The sequence below is a fragment of the Ascidiella aspersa genome, chromosome 2 (assembly GCF_963924565.1).
Source record: "Ascidiella aspersa chromosome 2, kaAscAspe10.2, whole genome shotgun sequence".
Taxonomy (NCBI): domain Eukaryota; kingdom Metazoa; phylum Chordata; class Ascidiacea; order Phlebobranchia; family Ascidiidae; genus Ascidiella; species Ascidiella aspersa.
In genome coordinates, this window is record NC_139448.1 from 29848299 (window position 1) to 29864615 (window position 16317).

The following is a 16317-nucleotide window of genomic DNA, read 5'->3' on the forward strand; positions in this document are numbered from 1 at the left end:
TGTGAATTTTAAATTTTTTTTTGCCCTTTTATTATAGTTTATTTCCAAAATTTATTTTTATAAGAAGTCAATGTAACATTTCTAATTTTGCTGTGGTCTTCCTTTCAAGCTTTTTTGCCACTCGTATTCTAGTTTAACTCCAATCTTAACACTTTTAAGATAAATGTAAAACGTAACAGTATTAGTTTTGCTATGATCACCCGTCTAATTTATGTGAAATAAAATTCAATTTTATTATAACAGCAGGTCATACAACTCTTTTGCCTTCGCAAATATAAAACTTTCGATTTTTCGTTGTGTTATACATTTTGTTGTTTATCAGCGCCACATATTGAACTAATATTATTTACCTCGAAATTATAACCGCTCAACTGCGAAGAGAAGTTCGTGACTTACCTTTACCAATATTAACTTTTTACTCATTCAGGAACAATACGAGTTCTGCTACCGCGCCGTGCAGGAGTATATCGACTCGATGAGCGAGTACTACAACTTCAAGTAACTCGCTACTCTACACGCCACCCTGCCACGCCAAGAGTCGTGGTCTGCAAAGAGACCCCCCACCCATCTAAATCTGGGGGTGAACACCCTCACCCCAAACTGACGGGGACGCCCGGGGACCAGAATAGACTGTGCATGAGCTTTCGTTTCCCCCGGTGACGCAATACTAACGTAACCACGAGAGAAGATATGGCCGAAATACCGGCGAACACTAAATTCCGGGGGTCGCGAGTTCGATCCCCTTCCGAGCGGCTGAACGCCCGATTTTCGAAATCGCTCTTGGTTTGTTTTTGCGAAGAGCCCCTGAGCTTTCGGCCCAAAATCATGTTGTTTGTTTGCTTTTAATGAAAATAGCGTACATTTTCCCGGGAATATTTTGCGCGTTAAAAATTTTATCGACTTCCTTTTTTGTCGCTTCTCTGTGAGACGCGATTGTCCTCTATTTTTTGTTTTTTTAAATATTCTTTTATCGTGAAAATCTCGGCTCTGTTTGAATGAAATGCATTTTTCTTAGGCTTTCTTGTCATTTTCGTCGCCGCATTATTCGCTCGAAATCATTGCGTTGACCTTCTAGCTTTTTTATCCACATGTTTGTTTACTTTTCTGCAATGCGTTAACCCCTGTTTTTTGATGAAATATGACAAAAAATATATACGGATTTCTTGCTATTTATCCATGCCCAAACGGCAGAGTCGTCCTGGCAAAATTCGGGATGTTCTTTGCGAAAAGTATCGATTTGCTTTTTATTTTCGCTTAATGCGCTTACCGGTTGTTCGGTGATTTTTTCTGCCTCCTTTGGCTTTCGAGCGAAGACGAAATACATTGTTTTACGGAAGTGGTTCCCAACCCGTTACTTACGGCACCCTAAAGAAAAGATACATATACTAAGTTGTTAGCGCTCAGTGGTTTACTTAATATCACAATATATGAGTTTAATATTAAAAACAATTCACATCTACTGTGAGAAAATATATGTCTAATTATTTCACTCCAGACCCAAGATTTTTTAAAGAAGCTTATTATTACCACAAATAATAAGATTCATAAAGAAACTTTCTGCAGCGGCACCCCGGTTGGGAACCACTGTATTAGGAAATACTAATCTCAGATGTGCCGTAAAACGCCAAATGGTGTTTCGCAATTCCCCTCTGCATCTAAGTATGTAAATCTTGCTGTATCTTGTGCTTTACATTTCTGCCACCGTTTTATCGCGTTTTGTTTTCCATTTCACTTTTTTATTTTCGTTTTGGTTCTTGGTGTCACTAGAGTATCAAAATCAGCCTTAAAACGAATAAATCAGGTCCAGGTGCAGTTTCACGGTTTCTCGCGGTGCTATATCACTTTAAAAATATTTTTTGGGGGAATTCGGTAAGCATGCAAGATTAATTCTAAACTAGACAGGTTTTCGTACTTCCATTTTACATCACAGTTTTTCGTTCACGACGTATAGGCAAGCCGAAAAACGCTCTTTGTTCACGCTTTTGCTTTCATCTACGCGACTTTATTTTTACTTCCAGGGGGTTTTGTTTTAAAACTATTGTGTTTTAAGTCGCTTCCGTAGGCCGTGTATTCGTTCGCTTATACAGAATCGTATCGCTAAAACGTTCTGTGCTCGTATTGTGTTCGCCGATTACTATTTACTAAACGACGTTTTCTCCCCCCCCTTTTCTACTAAACTACAGTTGTAATACAGTCGAAGTACGTCTAATTGTGTCGCTATTTTATTGCCTAGCCAACAAATCTTGTTACGACAGGTTGTAGGACCACAAGATAATTTTGCTTCTGTGGTATGTTTTCAGGACTTCAAATTAAGAGAAGTCGGCAATTGTGAAGCACTTAAAACATCTTTTGAAAAAAAAAATTTCTTGCATCCAACTTGTGTACCACGAATTTTTAAAGTTGGGACTGCAAGATAAAATTAAACGCTCTAAAGATGCCGTGTGATCAATAGCCGTCCTAAACGTTTTATTATTAAAACGTGGATAAATTTCATTTATTGCCAGGTATAAGTAGGGTTCCGCCGTATTTTTGGCCTAAAACCGGGTAGCTTCCATGCAGTAACAAAATTCAGCTAAATTTGTGGTCATTTAAGTATGACGTCACGAAAATGCGTCATAGCGCAACATCACAAAACATGAAACTGGTTGTTGCCTGTCGAACTCTCGCGCGAATGTAGCTGATGTGCTGACAATCAAACCATCACTGCACTTTTTAGCCTACACTTATGGTGATGTAACAATCACATTCACATTTAACGCAAGATAATGAAAACACATCCAGTATCACTCTCAAGCAGGTGGAGAAACAAACTATTTTTTATTGCCTATAGTTATGTACGCAAAAAATGCTTCGCGCGAATCTTAGCTTTATAAAATGTCTTAGCCCATTTTGATTGTATCGTTTTAGCCAAAGGCGTCGTGCGTCCTAATCCACCTTAGAAAATAAAAGTTTTTGCTTAAACAATATAAAGGTGTTTTCCGCTTTGTGCGAATCAATAACATTTTTGTAATGTAGCTTTCGAATTGACCATCTACTACAGCCTAAAACCTAACAAAATAAACTTACTGTATGTTTTCCAGGTTACTTTTTATGACGTCACGTTTAGATGTTACTTTGGAAGTCATATTTTTAAGTAACTTTGTGAATTCACGTGACGTAACCCGACCTTTGCTCGAAACTAGGATTGGTTAAGGGGATTGCCCAAATGTGCCATAGCAACTGTTGTAGCTACTATTGACCATGCCATTGAAATTATCAAAAATGACAAATTATATTTATAAGCGATTCGCATTGATTCTGCTAGTTAACTACGTATATGTTTTTCATAAAAAGAAAAAAAACAAATATCGATGATTAAGCGTACTTGGGGTAAACGTCAGTCAAGCGCAAGCAGAACAACGATTTGCTTGATTAACAGACAATGTCTTCTTTAGTTACCGTGAAGTTTCTAAAGAAGAGGAACCAACGAAGTAACTTAACTCAGATAGACAAACACGGTTCGTAAAGCAATGTTATTTAGTTTGTTTAGTTTTTGCAGTGTGTATGTTCAATGCTGGCGTTTTTAACGTTTTTATACAAAATCAAAATTCATGATTAAAGTTACACCATGAGCTAAACACTTAAAAAGGTACCTCATTCATATTGGCAGATTATAATCACAGGCTTGAGAAGAAAAAAGTGATTGTCCTGCTAATTTTCAAAGTAACAGAAATAAATATAGGTTTAATATCATTTTTATGCAGCCTAAAATTGCGTGACTTTAATAAAATGAATTCTGAAATTTGTGGGACCGTAATAGGTTCAATTTGAACAAACTTGTATGACAGTAATGTAATTACTACCGAAAACCACAAGGGTGACTGTAGTTTTGGAAGTTTGACTAACTTTTTACGGTTAAAAACATTTCACAGCGATTTTTCCAAAAATTCTAGTTAGTTCAAATGGCCAGCTTTTTAAAGTTTTGCGTAGGCTTAACTTTCATATTACCCTTCCCATACGTTCGCACAGCGTTAAGTGAGTCACTGTCTCCTTATCTATTTATTACCTTGCAGAATGCATAAAACTACTTATAAAAATTATTTTGCTTGCCATAGCGCCATATTTTACACTTTTATTTTAAACTTGAAGCTAAAAAATAGTTTATGCTAAAATCATGGAAGTCTACAAATCCATGCTAATTTGCTAATTAAAATTGGTTATTCACAGATATGAGAAATAAACCCCCAAAGTGATCGATGCAAGTCGATGGATTTTCTTCGCGAATAACTGAATACCCAGTGGGTGAATTTCTGTCTTCCTGCACTACAGAAGATTACTTGGGAAGTGGTTCTTTTGCTTCTGCCCGGAGATGTTACCACGAAAGCGAGGGCACCATAGTTGTAAAGTGCTTCCAGGTCACAGGAGCAGACAAGGCACAACTGCGCAAAGCGAATGAGTGAGCATACCCTTTATGAAACTTAGTATTAGAAATAGACCTATATTTCAGCCTATGTTTTGCTATGAATATAATGCTACAGTGGTTCCTAAAAAAACAAAAAAAATGTCAAGTGTTTCATGTCAAGTTAACATGTAAAATAAGAGTTTATTAAATATAGGTAGATAAACTAAAATATTAGTTGGATTATTATTTTAATTAATTCAAATTTTGACTATATTTTAGGTATATAAAAAATCAGTGAATCGTATTGGTCTCAAGATGTGTTTTTTTGGTCAATCTTCGCTTAGCATTGCTATAAATTTTTTCAAAACGCATTTTATTTGAACTTTTTTAAATTGAAAAAAATTAAATAAACCATTTCTAAAACATTTATATTTTTCTACTAAGGTAATACCATTATATAACCTTAACAGGCAGTAGAAAGCAGTATTAGACATGCTGGCTGAATGTGTAATATTTACCCAGTCAAAACTCTCTGTTAAACAAATGTAAGTATGTATTACTGCTTGTCAGTCAAACTGTATTTTTTGTGGATATGTTGCAGCATAAAAAGAGAAGCCAATATTCTTGTCTCGATTGATCATCCAAATATAGTAAGAATATACGGAGTTACTTCATGGTCATCATGTGTAGGCATCGTGATGGAGTTTGCACAACATGACAACTTGGATTCACTGCTCTTTGGAAAAGTTGCTGACATTGGCTGGAGCATAAGAATGAATGTGTCACTGGGTATTCTTTCAGGGCTTGCCTACCTGCATCATAACTTCAGTCACAAATCATACTGTCATGGAGATTTGAAGTCTGAAAACATTTTGCTTAATGAAAAATTTGAAGCTAAAATAGGAGACTTTGGTTCGGCAAACTTGATAAGACACGGCTCCATCCTAAGTACAGAAACTGAAGTTACACCATCAACCCAATTTACACTTTATTACTGTGCACCTGAGTTTTCAGAAGAAAAAGATCCAGAACCTTCAATGGATATGTACAGGTATTTTATGCCTATAATATTTTATTTTTATATACCTGTAATCTGCATATATAATTATGTGTAGTTTCAATGTACATTCATTATCTACTTGCTTGTATTTTATTAGTTGGAAGCTGATTAAACTACTTTGTTTGCAGTGTTGGAATGATAATTTACGAGATTCTTACTCGAACACCAATCTACGATGGAGCACGACATTTGTCCTATTTGTCGGTTCTGATATCCCGCGGCACAAGACCCAATGAAATCTTGGTAGAAAATGTTCAAAGGAATTTGCCTGACAAGGACTGTCGCATATGTGAAATCCTGAAACCTCTCATGGTAGAATGTTGGAATGGGGACAGCAGCAAACGACCTGATAGCAAATCTGGTAAAAACCTATAAAAAGAGATAGTTATGTATGTTTCCAGGAGACAAAATTGCCTATGCAAAAGTTAAGCCACACTTTAAAGATAAATTTTTAAATAGTACATACTTTCTCCAGCTATGATGAAGTTATCAGTAAAGGCACAGGAAATATCCACAACTGAAGACTTGGACAGAGAATTTTGTGTTTTAAAGCAGCTCATTGCGGCTCAAAATCTGGAAACATCTGCCGCAAATACTAAAGGTGTTTTGGTCAGCTTGGAAAACTTTACCTATCCATTTAAGGAGGCTCCATTTCCACAATCAAACCTACCTGATGACCAAAGTACATCAACAAGTCTTGACTTTTCAGAAAGAAGATTTCATCAATCAGGTTTGACACATTTTTCAGTAATTAGGTTTTACCAGCTAATTGTTTACCAGCTGTTTTTTCATTATAGCGGTTGGAACAGACGCCCTTTCAAACTTTGGAGTGCACCTGGAGGGTATGCAACTATGCACATAAAGATATAAAGCATTTTATTTGTGAGCAACACTTTAAATAAAGAATAAATGTTTATTTCTCAAGCCCTACAACTAAACTAAATACATCACAAGAATAGAATCATCAGCAATCAATTTGTCACTGTTAGGTTTAACACAGCACGATTAGTATTTGTTTTTTTTACATTATAGGGATTGAAACGGATTTCCCTTCTAACTTTGGAAAACAAACACTTGTAGAGAGCATGCACCTGGAAGGTATGTACTTATTTTTTTTTGATTTTGTAAGCAACTCTTTTAGTAGGAAATAAATGTGTATTTTGTTCTCTTTGAAGTTTCAACCCCTATAATTAAACCAAATATCAACAAATATAGAATCATCAGCAATCAATTTGTGACATGGTTTAACACAACCCGAAAAAAAATAACAAATTTATGTGAAAATAATATATACATAATCGTTTTACCTAAATTATATAGGACCCATTTAATTCTGATTTTACTCCTCTCGTATTATAGCAACCAAAAGGTAAACAAGTGCGCATAACATTCCCAATTGTCCATCCTTTCTTTATGAGTAAATTTCAACAATCCTTTTTATTTGCAGCTATTGAGCCTGATATGAAGGTCTTATTTTGTAAAAAATTATTGCTTTGGGCTATTGCTGCTGTTTTAGTTCCATTTCTTCTTGCATACCTGGCATTAAAAAGTGAAAAATTTTCGGTTTTAGATTTATCGAACCACAAAGAAGCTACAGTTTCACTTCCAGAAGTGGTGACTTTTGATATAGACACAACTGTTGGTAAGTACTGTTCTTTACAAGCTAAATCAACCAAAGATTTCATGCTAACCATTGCATTTTCATGTTTAGAGTCTTACATTTCTCACATGGTTGACATTGAAAGGCTTCTGCTAAACAATGAAACAGACCGTGCACTTCTTATCAGCAAAGAATTGTCCAGAGTAATCGAAAATAATTTGCCGACAAGTGAAGCTTCCATGATGGGGAGTAGGTGTTTGGAAATGGTAGATTTGTTAAAAGATACTTCAGGCTCAGATGAGGCTTTATCATTTGCCCAATCAGCCCTAACACTCTTTTTGTTTGCCAAAGAACCACCAGCAAAAGCTGAGGGTATAAACAGCGTAGTCACAACCCTTGCCCAGCTAGCCACTGCCATGGTAGCAGGTGGAAAAACGGGCCAAGTGAAGCAAAATGTCTTGCCGATGATGCGACTGGCAAACTCAAAGTTAAAGGAAACACAGGACTTGCGACCTGAAGTAAAGGAAATTTATTCTGCAAATTATTTAGTTTCCCGCTCACAGGCCCTCCTTGCATTGGAGGAATATGAAACTGCGCATGACAATGCCCAACAGGCTCGTGACATAATTCTGAGGATGCATGGCGGCGAAGCTCACTTTTTTCAATTGTATGGTGAATCCCTATATTTAATGGGCAGTGCTCAAAAGAAATTGGGAGATACACAACAGGCCAAATTGGATTTTGAACAATCTGTGAAAGCTTTCGCAGAATGCAGAGATTGCGGTATTGAACAAAATAAACAAAGAAACCTTAACAAAGCAAAGAGCCAGCTAAGTCTGTTGGAAAAGCTAAGCTGGCACTTACAAGCGAGAATGCATATCTGATCTTACAATGTCACAGGACCATTTTTATCACCTAATGAAATATTTTAAGTTTGGTTTCTTTTATTGACTTGGTTTTATAAGGGAATATCTGTAATACACAAGAACTGCATGTTAAATTCTCGCAAGGTAATGCAAATACTTGTTCGTGCATATGGATGACGTCATTTGGTATCGGATCATAACTGTTTTTTCAAAAAATTTGGGATTAGCTATAAAGTTTCTGAAATCCCTATATTGCTTACGCTTACACAAATTGACTATGGTTTTATTTTCTGCCTTGTTATGTTATTATAAAGCAAACATCCAGATCTAATTTTTTCTTGATAAATTCAGTGTTGAGACGACAAGGTTACTTTAAGGGAAGTCCATAACAAAGTTATTGTTGTTTAAATCATGCACAAAGCAACATGAAGCATCAATGCACTACTTTAAAATGTTCATTTAGCAGTGGTTTATTTTCAATAAAAATCACGAATACCAAATACACTACTTCACTATAAAACAATAAATATTGGTGGACTTTTTTAGAAATAGTTAGATTTCCGACATGAATAATTCTACATCCGTTGCTGATCACTGAAGAGTACATGTAATTATGTTAGACATTTCGCTATTATAATACTTTACAAGACTGAACAGATAGCATACACTGTCCCATCCATCCTCCTTCTGGCTTATATTCCTGCAAATTAACAACCATTAGATCATTATTTCGCCTTTGGTGTTACGCCAACTTGGGCAGGTCTTATAGTTCTCCCTTTGAGTTTGTATCCAGCCCTTTGAATGAGGGCAATAGAGCCGGGGGCAATTCCCTCGATTGGGGCTTCAAACAAGGCCTCGTGTTCATGGGGGTTAAACTTTTCACCCTTCTCCGGGTTTAGAATTTGCAGGCCATGCCGTTCAAACACTTTATGCAGCTCTTTGTCGGTGAGTGTAACACCGGTGTAGAAGTCCTTCCAAGTTGGATCAGTTTCGTTAATGCTTTTTTCTTCGGGAATACTATTTAAAGCCATTTTTAGGACGTCGGCAACATCAAGAAGGTCCTTACAAAAGCTCTGTATTCCAAAGAGTTTTGCATCTGAGATTTCTTTCCGTAGGCGTTTCCGCACATTTTCATTTTCTGCCAGAGAGCGTTGGTACTTTCCCTAATGACAAAATCGGGGTTATTTTTCACTACAGTACAGTAATACAAAACCTAATTTATATGACATGTTTAAACACCATACAAATGTAAACGTTTTATGCTAAATAAATAATTAAACCAGTTTTCTAACAAAAAATATTTTAATTTCAAGAGTGATACGATTATCATAGCAAAACATCAAGTCCAAAATCACCTATATTATTTTTTTGGTTTAAAGAAATATTTGCAACCATAACAATATCATGCTATACCTTTTATCTTTGTTTTAATACACTAAAATTGAATGAGGTGGGGTTATATGACTCAAATACATGAACACAATGTTATTCACATGCTTCTAAATTATTTTTTATCAATTCAATTTATATTTAATATACAATCTAATTAAATATTCACCGTAAGTTCAGCGACTGTTTCATTTAGTTCTTTAACTTCATCTTCCAGCTGTTTTTGTGCTGCTGGAATTTCCTCGGCTTTGTTCTCATCTTCTTTGCCACTTGGGTTGGGATCAGTGGAGAAGTTCGTTAGGCTTCCATTTCTGTTAAAAAAATAGTTTATAAACTCTAAATACTATTTATACGAAATAATAAATAATGTGGTAGGATCCTAGACCAGTGCACCAGGTTGGAAAGTTTGGGTGGGCGGGGGATTTATTGCGCAGTAGCACTTTCAGCCGCGGTCACAGCCGCGCATTTTATAGAAAATGTGTCCAGCCGCGCAAATCTAGCTCGAGCAAACGCGCAAAACTTCAGCCGCGTAAACTTGTATGAAACTTAACAAGCACAAAAAAAATTGGCGGGCCGCATACTGAAGTTGCATAACATTTTTTAACGCTAGTCTATAAGACGTATATAATATAATGCATCATATAGAATCCCCTGCGAAACGCTAAAAACGCACAATTCAGCGTTTGGCGCTCGTCTAGAATCCTACCACAACGAACATTATTTGGGTTAGGGTGCCGGTTAGCGTTTGGGTTTGGGTGAGTCCAGTAATAGTGTTAAACAATATTACTTGACCTACCCACACCCAAACACTAACCGACACCCTAACCCACATATTATGCATTGCTTAATAATCATTTCAACGTTGTGGTAGGATTCTAGACCAGCGCCCAGCGTTTTGGTCACGCATTAGTGGACAACGGTCAAGTGCATAGTGACGTCAAATTAGGCAATATCGAGTTATATTGCATATTAAATGCTACACTATCCAGATTTTTAAATATTTACCTACGCACTGCGCTCGCACACCAACCAAAAATTGCGCAGTGATTCAAGTATTCTATTAACGCTGTAAGTTTAATATAAATTCGCAATTTACAACTTTCGGTAGCCTGATGGTTTATTTTCAGTCGCGCAAGTTCAAGTTAAAATTTTATTTTCAGCCGCGCATTTTTTCAGCTGCAAAACATCTCCCCCGCGCAATATCCAAAGTTTCCAATCTGGCCAGTGCACAAATACTATCCTTATGATTTATAACCAGTTTGAATTAATAATTGGTACTACCCACTGAACATTGAGTACAGGCTAGTACCATGCATCTGCATCCTGTGGCAGATTATTTTACAGCAACTTTAAATTTTTTAACTTTGTATTGGGGTTGTGTTGCCAGGATGCAAAAAAAATGCAAAAAAATTGACAATAATACAGTAGCTGCTTACCTCAATAAACTTGATCGTAGCTGAGAAAGATAACTCCAATTTAATCTCCCAACCGATGATATTGTTTTACTTGTTAACATTTCACCTTACGCAAAAAATAAATAGTAGAAGAATATTCCAGCAAGGGCAAATCGCATTACTAAACACAATTTATCGAGAAAGAGAAACGGCATGTACTTTTGGATAATATTTCCCGAACACCAGCGTAAACTCCACCAGTTTAAATTCGTTATTTGCAATTACTGTAAACAAACTTTAACACATTTACAATAGTTAACCTTTACATATTTTTGCACATTTAAACAAATGCAAGGTGTGAATTTAGAGGCAAAAAATGCTGGTAATTATTTAAATAATAAGTGTTTCCGTATAGGTCCGTAATACGACTTTATGATCCTATCCTGGCTCTTTAATTTCATTAACTTGCATCACGGTTATGCAGAAGCAGAGTTTCTGCAAACTTAAAGCGGACAACTTTAAGCGGTACACCGTGTACCTCAGGGTGTAATAAGGTGAAATTAGTCGGTTATTAAAAATTTCAATCAAAGATCATCAAAAAAAAAAAAATTCGCGGTGAGATTCGAACCAACGACCTTCGCCGGATATATAAATTCCTTGTCAGTTAATTCCCTTAAGTTCATAAATTTATACCTGAAATATTGCATAAGGTCAAAATACTTACAATACGACTGATTGAAAGATACCCTGAAACACAAGTAGGCCAAACACAACTACGGGAACGTCGCGGCACACCGGTTGCGCAGCACTATAAACGTAACAAAGAATAATACGAAAGCAAGGGGTTTGCCATTGTAAAAAGAAATGATGTTACAAATATAACATTAGGTCGACGTTTTGTTATTTATCTGTCGGACTCTTATGTGTTCATAATGACATGCTTTTTGACATCACTTTATGCAAGCTCTGTGGCGCACTAAAAACAGCGTCATGGCCCACTACTGGGCCATGACCCATAGGTTGAAAACCTCTGTACTAGACGAAATACCCGGCGTTGCCCAGGTTAAAAAGAATATTTACCGGTTATTCGTAAGATCTTCGTAAATGACATAAATAATGCAAACATATTTTTTTAAATGTCATGACAAATTTGCTTATGCCTAAACGTTTGAACTGAGTGTCATTAAATAGAAATTTCAAATCATGTGATGTGAAGTCGGTTAACTATAGCACACAACACTTGGCTAAACATGCAATACATCTTTAAGTAACGAAAACCCGTGACATTTGTCAATTGACAATAACTCTTAAACGTAAAACTTTAGGTTGCAGCAGCAATTGCTTAGACTTACTTGATAGCGTCATGTTTAAGCAAATACGTAATCCCGGTGCTAAACTGCGTCAAACGTGAGAAAAATCCTCATTGAAAAAACAAATGCTTACTGTGAACTACTGCAATAAACGCAATATTAAGTATTGCGTGGGTAAACACATTGTAAGAAGTCATTAGGCTTTGGTCTCAATCAATATCGCTAACAAACGGCTTAAAAATAAAAATTCAATTCTTCGTAAATTTGCGAACTCTACCTAAATGTTACGTGTAAACAGGCATCAATAAGTTCCTAAACATAATAGTCTTAGTTGAAAACATTAAAATTTTACTTTATGAAGGAAATGTACTTAGTTTTATTTTTTATTTCCCGGCAGGTAAATTAAACTTAGACTATGTTTTATTACTTACTGCGACAACAAACGCGATATTTTGCGAACTCTGCCTAAATTTGGCATTGTTAAACTTGAGTCTTTACTTGGAACGTTGCACACGTTTGTTAGCATAGTTTATAACAGTGGTTCTCAACCGGGGGTCCACAAATAAATCGAAATATACCTATATTAAATTAACTAACGCTGGGGCTTGGGATACATGCTTAAACACAAATCTTTTATTGAGTGTGACGTAACATTTCCATTGTGATTTAACACAAATGCATTGTAAAATGACTGGGCGAACATGTTGCCACACACACACACACATCTCACAAACTTTCTCTTTTATTATGCAGATCAGCCTTTCTTAACCTGGGTTAAATTTACCCCTGGGGGTAAATTTCCTCACTTTCGGGGGTAAATTAGCTATCAATCAAAATACCAACATCAGCTGACGAGACAGAAAAATAGTGCCAGCTATAGGTATTGGTAGCATAGTTTCCTAGAACTGCTGCTTTTTTGAAGTTAGCCTAGTACCTATTGATTTTTTATCGCCTTGTATCGATAACGTTATGCTTCGCTAATTGATCATTTTTTTAGTTTCTTGACAATATCCTTATCTTTCAGTTACTTCATTAATACGTCATTTACTGTTTGAATAAATCAGGTTCTTCGGCAGTCACGGCATAGATTAAGGCAGTGGTCTCCAACCTGTGGGTCGCGACCCCAAGTGAGGTCGCCTAAAATTTTTGTGGGGTCGCCATAACTCACCATATTCGTAATGTTTTAGTACGATTTATATATTTAGTTTTCTTTACAGTGAGATCTTAGGACTGTTTACATTAAACAGTCTTAAGATCTAATTTTAATCTGAGTTTCTTGCCTGCAAAAAAAAAAAAAAAGACAAGAATCTTTCTTTTATATTTTATTGTCCGCGGGAGATCCTTACTTTTCTAAAGTGTTTCAGCTTCTTTACAATGAGGTCCCACTAATAACGTGACTGAGTGCATCTTCTACATAAAAATTGCTGTTTTTAGCTCTCAAAGAGCTGCTGTATCAGTTAACGTACATTTGACAAAATTTGTGTTTTTTGATTTAGCGCAGCAAATGTCGCACTTTTTCTAAAACCACACCAAGTTACATGTACAAGTGTATCAAACGTAGACAGTAGACGGAGATGTTTAAAATTGTCCCTCATTTGTAGCATCATAACAAATGCTGTGGATTTCTATAGTAAAACATCCGCGTTTTTCTGAGATTGCATTCCACAGGCCAAATTAGAAAGCATATCTACTTAAAAACACAAACAGGCGAAGAGGCTTAACGCTTAAAACATTTTTTACTTGTCATTATGAATACATTCACCGGCAAAGTAGGTTCCCGTTCTGCTGCATTCTAGCACTTGTTTTACCATTGCCTATAATTTTGTCCAAAATGGGGTCGCAATGTAAATTCTGATTACATCTTATTTAAATTGGGGTGGCTTATTTCAAAGATTGGAGACCACTGGAGAAAGTGTCTGCGAGCAGTTTTGAAAGTTCCGATGCACTTTTTATAATTGCAGTGCTGGTTATACATGTGATTGCCTAATTTTGTCACTGGGTACGGCTTAACTGGCCAAGTTAGTTTATTGTTGATCTCTTTAGTCCAATGATTAAAGCAAACAACTCATTGACTGATTATTATAGTCTGTAAAAGTAACAAAAAATGTAATCTTAAAAATGGCGTGTCCCAAAAGAAGAGAAAGTACAAGAAAAATTATTTTAATTTTAGATTTACATATTTTATTGAGAATACCTTTAAGTTTCTCAGTGTGTCTCGTGCGTGGAAACATATTTAAACAATACCATGAAACCGGTTCCTTTAAAAAGGCACCTAGCAAATTCTTATCCAATTATGATGAGCAAAAACTGGCGTTTTTTAGTCAAAGTGGTCCAGTCTGAAATGAAAAAAATAGACCAAACTGGAATGTTTTGACAACAACTCGTTGCCAAAAGCAAGTAACCCGTCGCATTGATTAAACCTGATGTAATTTGTTACTTTCCTTTTTCTGATAGATAAGAACTATTTTATATAATGGGGGTAAATCTGATATTCATCTTTATTAAAAGGGTAAAACATACAAAAAAGGTTAAGAACCCCTGATGATAAATGCATTTTTATCGGGCAGTATACAAACCTTTTTTATGTGCCTATTGCGTCACGTATCCCATAAATGGGAAGTTTTGTCAACTTAAACTAAATACAAGCAATTTTTCGCGCTTAGAATTTTTTTAAATCAATTATTTTTTGACGTAACGTTTTGATGCACTTCGGTCGTAATCGCTGAAAATATTTTCATGCCAACCTTCCAAACAAAAATCCTAGATCCGCTCATGGTTAAGTGTAATATTAAACCAAACGATAATAATTATGTCCGAATTTTTGTTTGCCAAAATAATTCTTGTCAAAGGCTGCGTCTTGGTTACTGCATAGCCTTAGCCCAGCGTTTCTCAACCGGTGCGCCGCGGCGCACTGGTGCGCCATGGAAGGCTGCCAGGTGCGCCGCGAGCAAAAGAAAAAAAACATTTAATATATAAAACATGTATTTTTACTCTTCTATTAAGCTTAGCTCATTGATTCCACAGTAGGCCCTACTTTAAGTAGAAAACACAGGAATACCTACAAAGCAACAATATCTAAGTCAGGTAATCCATATAAAACCATATTACTCCTAGGACCACCGACATAATAACGCCAAATTCGCATTAATGTCAGAATAAGATCTAAAATAGTCTAGATAAGACCTGAACATTTCGAATTAAGCCCCAAACTAATCGAAATAAGACACAAATTACGCCCAGTACTGTAGCGAAAGGGTATGGGATGATTGGGGGACACCTGTTTGGAATTGGCCGTTTGCTGTCGGTCGACATTTGGGCGCCGCTGTTTTAGGCCCCGGATTTTTCGCCTCTGTTTTGGCTTATAGGCGGTAGTTGGTGGTGTTAGCAATTGGGCTAGGGTTAAAAATATTCGGGCAGTTAGTGATAGATATGGATGCTGTTTGGGGTTAGATAAAAGGTTGTATTGGCCTTATTTTTGCCATTTAGTTCTGATTCCGATTTCGTCATTTTTACCCCTTATTCCCAACTGTCGTTTATTCCGAAGTTCACGTTGTTTTTATTTTGGTTTCAAGGCTGGGGTCTCTTTAAACATATGCAACTGTAAAGCCTATATAATAAAAAATGGTAACAATTTAAGAGAAATACAGGTACACCTCAAAAATTCCGCGCTCGCTTCGCTCGCAAAGTGCGCCGCCACGTTTTCAAATGTCCCTAGGTGCGCCCCAAAGTTGAAAAGGTTAAGAAACACTGCCTTAGCCCATAACGTCATTTTCCAACTTGTATAGACAATATTTTATTTATGCTTTCTATAGACCAATACGTTTGGCCTACTCAATTCCAACTCTTTCAAATACCGATATTTTTGACTAGGCTTAAAAGATTACATACCGGTACTATATAATACCTGATTTTGTTCACCAAGATGTAGCCTAATGTTGTACTACAAATTATTTTTGCACCAGTCTCACTTCGTGGCAAAGGCTAGATTAAAGGGGCGCCGAAGCCAAGAATTGAAAAATGCTCTAGTAACAGGTCTAAGCTAAACCGTTTATAATAATCGATAAAAGGTGCTATCGCTGACAATCTAAGGTAGCATATATATTTTTTAATGGCATGTAAAGCAGCTCAGGGTGCTAAATTGCACATTTATATGCATCCAGATGTTGTATAAAATTTTTGGTGAACGTACGCTACAATATAATAGACCTACCGGAAATTATCTCAAATTACGATTGTTGCTCTCTTTTGATGGGTGGATCGACAGTGAATGATAACCAATTGCAAGTTTGTCACAACGTGCGCATTCGCAAAAATTCA

At 36.2% G+C, this 16317-nt stretch overlaps 3 protein-coding genes across 4 annotated transcripts in view; 2 read left to right on the forward strand and 1 right to left on the reverse strand.

The window, feature by feature from the left end:
* LOC146164776 (uncharacterized) overlaps positions 1 to 2203 on the forward strand; it is a 70177-nt gene extending 67974 nt beyond the window's left edge. The window contains exon 34 of the mRNA XM_083381729.1: positions 428 to 2203. Coding sequence (XP_083237855.1) covers positions 428 to 502 — 75 coding nt within the window. The 3' untranslated portion in view covers positions 503 to 2203. The remainder of the gene's footprint in view (positions 1 to 427) is intronic.
* Positions 2204 to 3415: 1212 nt separating this feature from the next.
* Positions 3416 to 8233, forward strand: LOC146164778 (uncharacterized). 2 transcript variants are annotated; one of them, XM_083381333.1, is made up of 9 exons: positions 3416 to 3497; positions 4207 to 4435; positions 4983 to 5432; positions 5570 to 5802; positions 5917 to 6171; positions 6239 to 6283; positions 6474 to 6539; positions 6889 to 7083; positions 7153 to 8233. In XM_083381333.1, the coding sequence occupies exons 2-9, from the start codon at positions 4236 to 4238 to the stop codon at positions 7923 to 7925; spliced, it is 2217 nt and encodes a 738-aa protein (XP_083237459.1). In that variant the 5' UTR covers positions 3416 to 3497; positions 4207 to 4235; the 3' UTR covers positions 7926 to 8233. The 2 variants fall into 2 exon arrangements, with proteins under 2 accessions (XP_083237459.1, XP_083237460.1); XM_083381334.1 differs by having other exon boundaries at positions 7012 to 7083.
* Positions 8057 to 10864, reverse strand: LOC146164779 (grpE protein homolog 1, mitochondrial-like). The gene is made up of 3 exons (XM_083381336.1): positions 10733 to 10864; positions 9466 to 9607; positions 8057 to 9070 (listed from the first exon to the last, which is right to left on the reverse strand). The coding sequence occupies exons 1-3, from the start codon at positions 10810 to 10812 to the stop codon at positions 8633 to 8635; spliced, it is 660 nt and encodes a 219-aa protein (XP_083237462.1). The 5' UTR covers positions 10813 to 10864; the 3' UTR covers positions 8057 to 8632.
* Positions 10865 to 16317: the final 5453 nt, after the last annotated feature.